This window comes from Sturnus vulgaris, chromosome 3 (genome assembly GCF_052056855.1).
Source record: "Sturnus vulgaris isolate bStuVul1 chromosome 3, bStuVul1.hap1, whole genome shotgun sequence".
Taxonomy (NCBI): Eukaryota; Metazoa; Chordata; class Aves; order Passeriformes; family Sturnidae; genus Sturnus; species Sturnus vulgaris.
The window spans coordinates 99714252-99728480 of NC_142245.1; the positions used below are offsets into that span (position 1 = coordinate 99714252).

The 14229-nt window shown below is 34.8% G+C and overlaps 1 protein-coding gene across 3 annotated transcripts in view; it reads right to left on the reverse strand.

Annotated features, from left to right (window-relative positions):
• KIDINS220 (kinase D interacting substrate 220) overlaps positions 1–14229 on the reverse strand; it is a 74819-nt gene that overhangs the window by 47375 nt on the left and 13215 nt on the right. For all 3 annotated transcript variants that reach the window (XM_088162385.1, XM_014895006.2, XM_088162384.1), the window contains exons 5-16: positions 12752–12850; positions 11722–11823; positions 11195–11293; positions 10100–10297; positions 8008–8106; positions 5643–5741; positions 4884–4982; positions 3742–3919; positions 3061–3225; positions 1560–1739; positions 1052–1217; positions 76–227 (exon numbers count right to left, since the gene is read on the reverse strand). In XM_088162385.1, the coding sequence (XP_088018511.1) occupies positions 76–227; positions 1052–1217; positions 1560–1739; positions 3061–3225; positions 3742–3919; positions 4884–4982; positions 5643–5741; positions 8008–8106; positions 10100–10297; positions 11195–11293; positions 11722–11823; positions 12752–12850 (1636 nt within the window). The remainder of the gene's footprint in view (positions 1–75; positions 228–1051; positions 1218–1559; positions 1740–3060; positions 3226–3741; positions 3920–4883; positions 4983–5642; positions 5742–8007; positions 8107–10099; positions 10298–11194; positions 11294–11721; positions 11824–12751; positions 12851–14229) is intronic.

Sequence of the window (14229 nt, forward strand, 5' to 3'; positions counted from 1 at the left end):
AACAGAAGCCCTGGTAACAGTGCACTGAAATGGAATAATTGGAAATGTCATTCAGGTAAAAAAAAAAACAACAACCTTGTGTATCTTCTGTCTTGAAAACTCGAAATAGCCTTGTTGCTAGGAAACCAAATTCCCTTTCACATGCATCAGAGAGGGTAGCAATCATCTCAGCCAGTGAAGTCTCTCCACCTACACTGGACAGTCTATTGTAGTCTGTAAACAAAAATCTGAAAGAGACAAAAACATGTATTTTGTATACTTCAGAAAACTTTAAATATTTTCTGGCAACCGAAACAAAAGTCTTGCTGCATCTCTGCAGTCAAAAGTTTTTTTAAGTAGTACAAAATGTAAACCACTGTTTTTTTAAAAAAATCTACATGGAATTGAACTACTTCTTTTCTCCATTTATCAACCTCTTCTTTGCCCAACTTCCTATTCTAAAACTTGATTTCTTAAAAAGATAAGAGTTCTCACATCACTAACAGTACCCCAGATGACAGTAAAAACATGAAAATATCTTTATGATGCCAAAACATAATACTGACAAATATTTTCAAAACTGCATTCTGATCTATCTTTAAATATTTATAGAGGATTAAAAAATTACAGAAACACAAGATCACATAAAAGCACCATGTGGCTAAAATAGAAGTCTTTGAACAATAGAAATAAATGAAATTTTCAAACACACAGCATAAGTTTTCTTGTTTTCAGGTAAACTAGAAGCTTTGAACAGTCTGATGCTCTACTTAGAGGGAGGAAAAAGCCCCCCCAAATCTTAACAGAAGTAATCAGCGGAACAAGTATTAAATATGTATAATACACAATAAGTTATACCAGAAAATTCTTATTTTTTCTGGTATGAATTTTCATTAGTACAATAGCCAAAATCCCTAATTCTAAAAAGCACTAACTTTCACCAGCTTTGGCAGAGAGTTTTTCTTGAAAACACTACTATATTCTTCACACTAAAAAGTCTATGATCTTCTAGGGCTACTATCAGCGTGAACCTGATTGATTTATTCAAGAGTAAATAAATTAAATAACTAACCTGACAGGTAAAGCTTTAGTAGTTTGCTCTGGTAGTTCTGGTGGGTTCACAAACATGAGTTTGAGAAGCAACTCTAAATATCCAACATGTCTTGCCAACCTTGTACTTAACACCCAGGCCCAGTTCCATCTCTCCCCTTCTCTCCGGCCACCAAAGTAAATTACAGCTAAAATATTAAAAAAGATGCTATGGTTTAATTTAATCAACATTGACAGCTGAAAGAATCATGAAGTTTGAACAGATAAAGCATGGAGTTCTGTAAAAGAAGTTTTAGCAGTTAGGCTAAAAATGAGAATGTTAAGAGTAATACAATGAAATTAATAAACAAAATCCTTCTTCATTCTCAAGAATGCCCTCTCACAAATCACACGCAAAACAAAGGGTCCAAAGGAGTCTTCCTGTCTACAAAACCATTTAGCATTTTTTCTGAATGGCAAAGCATATCTACAAAGTAATATGTAATTCCAAAAACAGAAAAAAATCTTAATGAATTCCATGTAAGACTTACTAAAGAAAATGTAGAGAACAGCTAATAAGCTGAGTGACACTGCTATTCCAAGCTTTGCATCCACTGTGAAAGCGAGCAATAAACCCAAACCTCCACACAGCAAAAGCGTGAGGAATACAACAAGCCAGGAGAACTGAAACAGAGGCTCAATCTGCTGTCCTGCAAAAGTCTTCATTTCATCTAAAACAAAAAGACAAAGACCAGTTAACATATGAAGTCACTCAAGAAAGGTAACTTTTGAAAATTACTTTTTCAGCAGACTGTATAACTTATTCCAATTATTGAGCCAAAAAAAGGACAATGATGCTTGAATTCTCCAAACATTAATGCAAAACATTGTTTTCATCCATGCAATGAATAAAAACATTTAAATACACAATAATCACATTCTTTGCTGCAGATTTTCTACTTCTGAAAGCATATTAAAACTCATGCCATTTCCTATCCTCCTTTAAAAGTGTAAAACGTATTTTATGACACTAAGAAAAATAAATCCACCGTATCTGTCAAAAAACTCCATCCAACCCTCAAAATCTCAATCACTGAAACATGGACTGTGTTTCTCTAATAGTCAGACATAAGAGTACAATGTGAAGGCTGCAGTATTATTTCTGTTTGTTGATTATATACTAAAACAGGAATTCCTGAAGGAATTTTAGATTCTACGGAATAAGAAATAATAGATACACAATCCAGAATAAAAACAGGAATAAGGAACAGGAGGAATACACTAAGAAAGTGTTTTACAAATGTAAGAGATCATCAGCAATAAATATCATAGTCAAAGTACGTATGCTTTTTGTTTATGATATGGAACAGGAGGTGAAAAAATTAATGCAGAGATCCCATTTTGGCTAATACAAAAATCACAGAAAGTAAGAAACTTTTGAAATCTATTGAAACATCTCAGGAAAACACCTTTTATAAGAAAATACTTAAACAAAATATGATGCCTATTTTGACCAGGAAAAATATTGATTCATTTTATATGCTATGTTTGCCTTCTTCTGTCATTTTAGAAAGTTCAAAAAACTCAAAGAAAGACGAAAGAGGAAGAAAACTAGATGCAAAGAACATACACTACAGAGAATAAAATATTAATAGCCTAATAATTGTTCTTAAGCATTAAAAAGAAAGACACGGGATGTGCAATAAATAAAAAGTGCAGTAGAGGAGGTCTGAACCTGATCAGACACACAAACAGGCCCAGCAAGGCATATTTAGGCAGACAGACTTTCTGCAGTACCTAAAAAGGGTAGATTCATTGCTGCAGGAAACTCACAGGAAAATAGACAGAAGCACTAAAAGACTGTCCTGACATTGTATAAATGAACAAAGCAATCTATGGATGAACTGACCACAGTAAAATTTAAATTCTTTCATCACAGAGACCAGATAAAACATCACATGGACCAACAACCTTCATAAAAACTAGCAACTCCAATGTGAAGCTTTTCATAGACAGATTGGAAGTACTGAAAAGACCAAATCAAGTTTTTACCTTCCAGTTTCTTAAGCAGGAAAGATTTTCCACTTCCCCACTGTGCATACAAGCCTACACAGATGGGTGGCTGCATGGTTGGTTCACTCAGAATATCAGCCAAAGCGCTGCTGTACAGGTCATAGCCCAGCATGTCACCATCAGATTCCGTGGGAGACAAGTGCCCTGCAACACAAATACTGTGCTACACAACTTTGCCCTAAGAAAGCTCTTCAATATGACTATTTTCATACATAAAGTCATGACACATTCACCCATATTTATATATATATATTCCTGCCATGTAACAGCTGTTATTATTTGTACATTCCTGTTCAAAGGAATTTTAAATCATCCACATAAATGATACATTATTATCACATCCATTAAAGCCTACTACAAGACTCAAGATCCCAAACCACAGGAAGTCAAAGAAAGTAATTCCTACACAAGCAAGATCCAAATAAAAACAAAGTGATCAACAGAAATCCCAGAGTATTCAACACCTAAATTCAAAATAAAAGGTATATTTGACCTTTACCAGGCTTTTAGAATGATGGGGTTTTTGCCAACTGACTTTTAAGCCTTCCCATTAGGTGCAACATTAAAACATCAAAAATCTGTAGCCACTTTTCAATACATAATTGAATAAACTGGATTGTCAATATATGAGTGATTAAAAAAATAAATACTTATACTTACTGGCACCAAATATCTGTGTTAAAATACTCTTCTGGTGGCTACAGTCAATATTGTAAGGGGTTTCTCCTGTCTTGTTGGGTCTGTAAAGCAATCTACCATCTTTTGGATTTCTTAAGAGTAATTCAGCAAGTTTACGGCTTCTTCCACGAATAGCAATGTGAAGTGGAGTATCTCCTTTCTGCAATTAAGTGAAAAGCCAGTAATATCTAACATGAATTCCTAAGATTATGGACAGACCATATGTTCAACACTGTTTCAGAAGCATTATTTCCTTGAAATAAATCTTAGGGCACTTTCAAAAGCATCCGTGCCTTATGGCAAGCATTTTCCCCTTTGAAAAAGCATTACAAATCTTTCAGAGAAGACATGAGAAAAAGCAGTTCTTAGAATGCTAAACCTCAGATACTGACTTCTTTCTTAAATGCTTATATTAATATCCTAAAGTTAATGAAAATTGTAGTCTCTGTGTAGAAACAAATGCCTACAAGCAAACTCAGAGACTTGTCTGGAACAAGAGACAGTGCTTGTTACAATTGTCTCAGTGTCTGTTCAGACTTCCCCCAAAACTTCCCAGTAAATGCTTTCTTATTGCATCAAATCAACATTATTACATATTCGCCCTAAATATAATAGCAAGAGATTAAAAAAAGCATCAAATAAATGTAGCTGTATTTAGAAGGTTTGCAGTCAAAGTAGGTAATGCACAGGAAGACAGCAATAACCAGTTTGATTTGTCCTTGGCATCCCTTAGTTTAATGTCTATTAATCAAAAACTAACATTAGTGACAAATAACAACCATTCTCTACACTCTTCTTCAAGTGTACTAAGAATTAGTTGCTTTATCTGTGAAAGTTTTATTCCTCACCTGGATTTTTTTTCCAGGTTATTAAGAGCATCCTACTACAAAACAAACCAAAACTCAACAATATACTAATGGTGGAAAAAATTTACACTTAAGTGTTCTGATCTATTTAATTATTAAACATATGGGAGACTAAGCATTTAAGTCTTATGGTCTTTTTAATTATTAATCACGTGGGAAGCTCTCTTTCTGTATTAGCCTCGACAGCTCTCTCCAAAATCCTGCTGCAAAATTAAAGTGATTAAATACACTAAAGTAAACAAATAAACAATTCTTTACCTTGTCTACAGCAGAGACCTTAGCTCCTTTATCCAGAAGAAGCTCTACTATTTCAATATTTCTCATCTTGGTTGCCTTTATAAGGGGTGTTTCTCCATCCTAAAATGGAAAAGTAGGATTAATATAAAGATCTCTGTACACCCAAAACGAATTAAAAACAAGTGATTGGGTAACAAATTAAAACAAAAAATTTTAAGATAATTAAAATTAAATATGGTACTGTGCAGACAACAACACTTTAGCATTTATGTCTGTGAAAAAGTATCCCAGACCCAGTTTTCTAGATTGATTAGAATCAAAGAACAAAATACATTTCTGTCAATAACAGTGTCAAACAGAGAAAGACAAAATTCAGATAAAATACAAGATATTTGAAAATATTTAATGCTGTGCCAACTGCTTCTCTTATTTTTTCCCTTACTGCAGCACATGCCTGAATTCATGCCTAGTAATATCAGAAACTTCCTTCCTCGGTTTCCAGTAGCACCTGCTCTTTACTCCTTATTGCTGGTCACGTCAATGATGCTGAGGTAAAGAATCTACGTGTTCCCTGCTATCAAGGATTTAAAAGCACACCATATTTATCAACAGAGGGAACATTACTATTGCTGAGAAGCCATATTCCAGAAAAAAATTAACAGTGTTCAAGGTACCAACACTTCACAAAAACTGAATTTGATATGATCTTCACATCACATAGGAGCTGAGAAAAGAACAGATGTTCAAAAAAACCAATTCAATTAAAATTCTAATTGTTACCTTGGTACATGTCTCAGTATCAGGGTTGCATTGCAAGATATCTCTCACCATTGTAGCATTTCCTTTTTCAACTGCCCAATATAAAGCAGTTTTATTGTCCTGGAAAAAAAATAGCATTAAACACCAACAGTATTTTCATTTAGTTGGATTAAGTTCAAAAATAGTATTTAAAGTACAACCACTATATATCGAAAATTGCATATAATACAGCAGTTTTTAGCACTGCTCAAGGCAAAGGGAAAGGTCAAGAAATCTAATTGGTACAACAGTAGAATTCAGAGGGGAGGATGCAAGTTTAGCTAGGGAATATAAATCTATTTTGAAAACCTTTGTGAAATATATTAAGAGCTTTAAAAATGCAAGCAGACTCAACTTGTCTTGTCTAACTCAAATATAGAAATTATGTAATGAAATAAAACAACTTTTTTTCAGAGCCATGAAAGTTGGGAAGCTGTAAAATGAGATGGACAAGAAAGTCAACATAAAATACCAGAAGGCTGATCAGCCAGACATTTTATCAGTAAACCTGGGGGAAGGTTCACAGCTGCAAATCTGCTTCTGTCATCTTTTTTTTTCCCCAGTGATGTGTCGATGTGTGCTACCCAAGAAAGTCCTCATATATGCAATCTTTCTGTAGCCTAGTGACTGCACCATGACTTTTTCTGTTTGATGCATATTTGTGTAGAGACATTTAAGAAAAGCCTCTGCTTCTAAGCAGGAATGTCAAAGTGCCCCTTGCATCCTTCTACTTGGCCTGCTTTCATTTGCAACTCTTTCTTTTCCACTCGTGGGTTTCACAGCGAACAGTTTAAAGCCTTTCTCAAGGCTTTAAACAAGCCTTACACAGTTTAACAAGCCCAGTCACTAAGATTTCTTTCCTCTCCAACCACTTGGGTTTCATCTTCTCTGTCCTTCAGTAAGCTGGCTTCAGCCTGAGCTGTACATCAGCTACACAGCCACGCACAGGTCTGCCGGGTGGGTCCTTCCCCCTCCCAAAAGGGCTGAGGAAAACACCACCTGAGCCCTCACCTGCCCTTACAGTTATTCTCAAGGGCCTTTTAGCCATGTTTTATCTGCTGAAGGTATCCACCAGCTAGTGACCATATGAATGAATGATCAGCAAGGAACACCATTGCTGGAAGGCTGGACAAGACTCAGCAATATTTCTGGAATGTCACAAATTTGGGCAGTCAACACATCTCCCCAGAACACGCCTGGCAAGCAGGCAGGTGCTGCAATGCCAAACAGCAGGGAAGTTGCTCCCAGAAGGGAAGGAGGACTCATCTCCAATTTTGATACTGCTGGTCCTAACCTATGACCTGAAGTGCAGAGCCAGAACATTGCTCTGATGGTACTGACTCCTGTGTGCCTCCTGTAAGGCTGCAAAAACATTCACTAGATCAATCACTGCAAATTGCCACTCAAGTAACCTCACACTGCCAGAAGTCACAAGCTTCCCTGCTACCATAGACACTGCATCCTCTTGCTGTTTCTGCATTGCTTCAGTCATAGCAAGATGTTGAAAAGCTTCAGATTTTCAAACTCATGTCACAGCCAGAAGCTGAGACATACAGGTTGCCAATGGCAGGTTAGAGGAAGATATCCAAATGCTACTTTTCTTGAAAATAAAAACTTATTGGCTTCTCAGAGAGGCTCTGCAGCAGCAGCAGGCACTGAACTTTGCAGCTCACAGTGACTAGTCAGTTTTGTGTTCAAACTTGGCAGAACACATGTGCCAACAAAGCAGAGTGATTTGAATAGCTTCAAGCAAAAGAAAGCAAGTTGAATATAACAAAAAGAAGTGCCATGCTGAGTGAGAGAACTTCCAGTAAAAGAGCAAAACCTTAATCAAAGGGACAAAAAAGAAAGAAGACGCAGGTAGAAAACACAGAAATCAATGACAACAATTAAACAGGAAGCAACACAGAGAGTTAGTGGAGACAAGAAGCAACCAAGCACAGTGACAGAACTGCTCTGACAACAGATACAATCTTGGGTGCACCACATTTCATTGATATTCTATTTAAAATATGATTAAAATAATTATATCAAATGTCTTTTAAAGTATGTCATTATTTTAAATCTGTTCAGTAGTGCAGATAAGTTCAGTTTACATCTTTTGCTTTTCAACCATTATACAATTAACCAAAAAACCTGTGCTTAACAAGCCATTACAGTTACTTGTATCTTATATCTTAAAAGCTGCACAGCAACGTGATATATTTTACTGTTTGATGGAATTTGAGTTTGCTGCAGTGTAGACAGAGCAAACTTTAAAGCCCTGTTTTCAGGAACACAGTATAACTGGTATACAAATTCACATCCTATTTAAGAAGTGCTCTAACATTTACTCTGTTGTACTTACCTGACCTCTGATATCTATATCAGCGTATTTATGGAGCAGGGCCCTCACAATTTCAACGTGACCACCTCTAACAGCCCCAATCAACACTGTATCTCCACTCTAAAAAAAATTGTGAAAGAATATTCAACATGAATTGATATAATTAACCAACAAGAAGTGCAACAGAGAATGAATTATAGCTTCCAAATATACACTATGCCTATTTACATTATAAATCTATACTCATTTAAAAAAAAGAAAGATAAAAAAACGGAACTAGCTCTGAGAAAATGGGTATATAATAAAAAAAATAAAAGCCTCCAGAATTTATTCTTTCAATTGTTCAGTAAAACAAACACTGCATAAATAGGTATAGCTTAAACCACTATACTATAAAACCCAGCATAAATTAATAACTATGAAAAAAGCCAGCTGTTTTCTGCTCATAGGAAGACCAAACACCCACAGACATAACTTACATACAATCAGACAAGAATATTGTCTGTCCCCTTGAGATGTTTCACAGCTGACAAAAGCTCCTCAAGAATTTTGAACAAATTTTTGCCCTTTTATTGTGCAGATTTGACTGTTATCTTGTTTACATACATTATGCTAGTATAAAGAAAAAGAGCAAAAGGCTGATTTCATCTCATATCAAAATGAAAAATATTTTGGTGTGGTAAATGGAGTCGTAAATACATAAAACAAAGTTACAATTGTGCTTAAGGCTTCTGATTTTAACACACTTAAGGACACGCCAGATTTTCAGAAATTACCTTATACTCCTGAAACTGCCTAGTACTCCTTTTATGATCAAACAGGAAAAATAAAAATAAACAAAAGTATAGCAAAATCCAAGGTGTGGAACTCAGAGAGCTTGGCAGTAGGAAATGCCCCATCAATCAGTCATTACATATTTAGCTGCAAACCAAGAAATTTTCTTTATCAAAACCTACTCTAGCATCCGAAACTAAGAGTACTCATTGTTAGGTGTATCTTTGGAATGCAGTCAGCTGTGCTGAAAGCTATTATTTCTCCTTCCTGAAAAGCACAGTAATGCAGACCGTTGTAGAACATGGTGGCAGAAGAGGTGTTAAGAGGGATTGCAATGTTTTTTCTCAAATATTTTAAAAGTTTGCTTTGATATGTGCCTGAGGTCAAATTTGTTGTGACATGCAACACTGTAGCTCCATTAACTGCCATCTGAGAAATGCACTGACACTTGAAATACAGGAAAATGCACCCAAACATCCTTTTAAATTTATGAGGCAAATATTAAGAAGCTTTCCTCTGTTCTCTGCAAGCCCAAGCAATCCAACTTGGGGATTGTGAATGCAGCCTCAAAAATGTATTACCATTCTGAACTATGTCACTGACCATGATAGTGACATCTAAGTATAGACAGAGACATTAAGATACAGACACCTATTAAGACCATTAAGACAGAGACATCTAATCAACTACAGCCTCAAGGCTGTAGTGCTTGACCTGTTTCTGACACTTCAGAAACACCTGACTATCAAGAGGGCACTGCAGACAGTCCAAAGCACCTGTATAAATAACTAAATAAAATCCTGAGCTGCCAGCAAGCAGATTCACACTCTGGGCACTGTTCATGTCACATCTCTACTGAGTAATGCATGTATAGGTCTAGTACACAGCATTATATTTACATCTCCTAACCCAGAGCTGAAGTCTCCCTCTCATACAGGCAAGTTTTCTAGTAAAAAGTTACATTGTAAAAGATAAGGGCACATGCTGAATTAAATACAATTCTTTTTTTACAGAAGCCATGGTTTACAGTTTTAGCAGCACTACCCCACTCCAAATCTACAGATTAGTTCAGTATTAGTCTTATGTGACAGATATGTCAGATGCCCTATGTTCTCAATTCAAGCATCTCAAAGAGTAGTTCCAGTAGTTTATCCTTTACCTTTACATAACAACATTTACTACTTAACATACTTGTAAAAGAGCAATACACAAAAATACCCCTAGATGGCAGAAAATTTAGAAAGTCAGAAAAATAATGTATTTACAAATCTGCATACACTGGTATTTAAACATAAACTACATATATATAAAATGACTATTATGCTGAAAATTGACTCACTCTGTCAGGAATGTTCACGTAAGTTCCAGCATCAAGAAGATCCTGCACAATTTCAGTATGTCCCTCCTTCGATGCGATCATCAAAGCTGTATTTCCATCTTTATCTGTTAGGTTTACATTCGGGTTCCTTTTCAGTATTTCTTTTACTGAGTCAGTATAGCCACCCTTCACTGCTACAATAAGTGCAGTCATAGAATTCTTTAAATAAAACCAAAAGATTTTACTGTACAATGGATACAGCCATCATCACTATATTAGCAGTTCAAATAAGAGAACACTTACTGGCATCACTCTTAATCATCCAAATGCTACTTCAGTTTTGTGTTTTAAAGCGCACCAAAAATGCTTTTTAAAACAAAGAAATAAACTAAGAACAATACTAGAGAACACGTGAAATGCAAAAAATAAAGTTCAGATCAGCTTATTCTTTCTCCTGATTGCCACATATATGATAAAATCATTTTCTCATCATATGGGAACATAGTATTACCAGAGCATCCAAGTCTACCAATACTGTTCATAAAGAGGATTTTTTAAGAACTTCAGAAATAATCATATGAATACCAAAAGTTTTCCTAATCTTCCACTTAACTTTTAATGTGGTTTTTTTTTACAAGCGATTTAAATGTAATCTGTTTTAATTAACAAGAATATGTAGCTGAAACTTCTGAAAAAAATTCAATTTCTGAAAAGTTGCAGCCACTATTTTTATTTTCAAAAGATGCTGTGTGTTTGATTTACTTTTGAAATGGCTGAGGAATAAGATATTTGATGTATGAGGCTTGGATACCGGATGAATTTTGATAGTACTAATCTTCAGATAACAATTAGCTACATTAATTTATGTCCATTAAAATTTACACTTTACATACTGATGTGTTCACTGTCAATACAACTCTTAGTTGCATCATAGTTTTATTAAAAGGCAAAAAGAAAATTCAGTAACTCTCACATGCAGTCTGCAAATAGCTGGAAAGCAAAACATTCCAATACCAACATTTCATCTTGTTTCATGCATTTCTTGGTATTTGTTTTACAAGAAAACGCAAACAAGACACACAGATGTACTTATTAATGGAAAATGCAGTTACTTACAGCTCCTTCTTGATCAACATCAGCTCCCATCTGCAGCAGGTATTTCACACACTCCAAATGACCTTTCCTTGCTGCCCAAACCAGTGGGGTGGTTCCATACTGAAAAAACATTCACAACATTTTATCATATTGCTTTCTATATTTCGTATCCCACACAATCTAGTATTTATCCTATACTTCATTGCTTTAGTTTTTACAAAAATATAATGTGGTCCTGTGAATTAACAGAAGCATTTGAAAAGCCACTTCAACTTGTCTTCTGTAGACAGCTATAAGAATTATTTTTCTATACAACCTAGGATAGCAAGGTTTCCAATAGCTCTGAAAATAGAAATATGTTCACAACCATCTTGAGCATACTATGGAAAAACCTCTTTCAAGCATAACAACTTACTCTAGCATGCTAATTCTAGTCTTATGGGTAAAATATAACAGCAAGTGTTTTTCTCATCAAGAACTCATAGATTCCTTTTACAATAAATGTATCAAACATTACAGATATTTAATGTTATATAGGTATAACTTACTTTGTCAGAGCAGTTCACTTTAGCTCCATGCTGCAGTAAGAGATGGACTATATCTGAGTGGCCACGTCCTGCTGCCCAAATAATTGGATAAACACTGTATTGCTTAGAATTAAAAAAAAAAAAGAAATAATTATAGTCTTATGTATTTTAATTATTTTACATCAACAAAAGAAGTGCCAAGAGAAGTTAAACCCATAGAAGAATGAATATACAGAAATAAATCCAACTACATTATCAATAATTGTTATCTAGTACATTACCTATATGATATCTAGGAAGATGTCCACTGTTTTGAATCAGTTTTGATTTATAACACTTTAAACAAGGTTTGTAAATTCATATCTTTGTCATAATAGTAACATTTGTAAGGAAGAAAGGAAGCAACAGACAGCTATGTAAGCAATCGGGAGTGCAGAGGAGTTGTGCCATGCACATAGACACTGCATATGGAAACCAGAGAAAATCAACCATCACAAAGGTTCTTCTGGCCACTGGGGTTCTTCCTTCATTGTTCATTGCTTTAAACAGCAGAGAACTGACAGTATAAACAAATTGTTCAGTGGCTACACTTTTTAGAAAACACAAATGAACTAAATCTCAAAATCTTAGGGTTTTCTTATTCTTCAACATGATGTTCATATAATCTAAATTATTATGAAACAATTAAAGCAAATTATGGTTTCTAAATTGCACACATTAGTTACTCCATTAACTTCTAGAGATGAAAAAAAATGACAGCTGTTATACAAGTAACATTAGATACACTACTTATCTTTTCTATTATTTCATCTCTTGATAATTTGAATCTTAGTATGAGCTATACACCCATTTGCTTCAATTTAAAAAAATTCAAAATTATTTAAAAAGCCAGTGGCAATCACAGAGATTATTAAAGCAAGCCCTTTATAAAGTACAGTGATTAATGTCATACTGCAAAAAATGCAAAATGTTTAATCAAGATAATAAGATGAGTGTAAAATTCAGGACTTCAAACACTTGGGAGGAAAGGTTTTAGTCATAAATATCTCACCATGCCTGTGATGTTTGGATTTGCTCCTTTCTCAAGCAGCAGTTTAGCCACTTCAGTACGACCTTTGTATGATGCCCACATCAGGGCAGTCCATCCTCCCTAGCAAACACAATTCAAAGAAATGTAAAAACTGAAAAATACTTAGAAATATGACTAATGACTTTTATTTCATTTTATATTTGTCCTAGGACTATTCTGCAAATTCAAAATACAGTAACAATTGACCACACACTGATGTAACCCTATTTATTTAGAATAAATCATGAGCTTCTGTATGGAAGTACTAATTTCCTGTTATATGCAAAACTTGGGAAAACATCATGTCCCTTAATGCTGCTGAACACTGAATTCAGATTTCAAATGCATACAAATCCAACTACTGGATTAAAAAAAACCAAAAAACCAAGAAACATACCACTATCTTAAAACAAAGTCTAGTCTCCAAAATCAATTAACATAGAAAGCTTACTTCTGATTTCTGTAGCAGGGAGTAATAAGAGCAATTAATTTAAAATTACTCTGTTGTGTTCATTTAAGTTTGTAAGCTAGAAGACAAGGGGGGTTTCTTTGAGGTTTTACTGCCTAAAGCATTTGACAGGTAAACAAATATAATTTTAAAATAACAGTATGCCTCCAGTAACTGTAAGCACAGTTTTTATTTATTTCTTAATAATACACTTTTGGAGATGTGTCTGACTGGCAGAGATCTAGAAATCAAGAGCTTGGCCATGTGAATGTGCTTAACATTAAACAAAAAAGTCTTGGTTAGTGAAGATGCCTCAGCTTTCAGACCAAGTGGAACTTCAATTAAAGGAAGCACTTGAACTCACCTCTAGTGGTTTTCCACATTTTAACTTAAGCAGAACAAAATTAGTCCTTTTAGGTGCTTAATTCCACCTTCTGTCAATGGAGACAGTTTATAGCTCTTCAGGGCATCTAACGTTAGACTCATGTCAGCAGCTTTTGTAACTCTAGATGGGCTGGACTGTAGCGTCCACTTTCCCATATAAAAATTTGGCAAGATGAATGAAAGCAAGTGTTAGGAGACTGAAAACCAGGACTGCTGTATGAACAATCATGACTGCCCAGAGTAAAAGTAAATACAGACAAATATCTTCTGGGAAAGATAATGTTTATTTTACCAGAATACTTAAAAAAAAAAAAGCCACTAGCACCCAAAAAAATCTCCAATTAAATAAACCACAAACCAACCCACAAAAAACTCTCACCCACACAAAACACACCCAAAAATCAAACTGTTCTACAGTTCAGCTTTTTTCCAAAGCAAATTTAGGGGAGGAAAGCAGCCCTAGTAAACCAGCTGTCATTATTAACACCAAAGCAATCATTTTCCGCGTGTAAAAACAATTTTTAACTATATGTGCTTTTTCATTTCAGCAGCACTGGGTACATAATGTAAAAATGAAAGATCTTTCTTTAGCTTTTTGGAATTGAAAATCTTCAACTCACAAAACTGT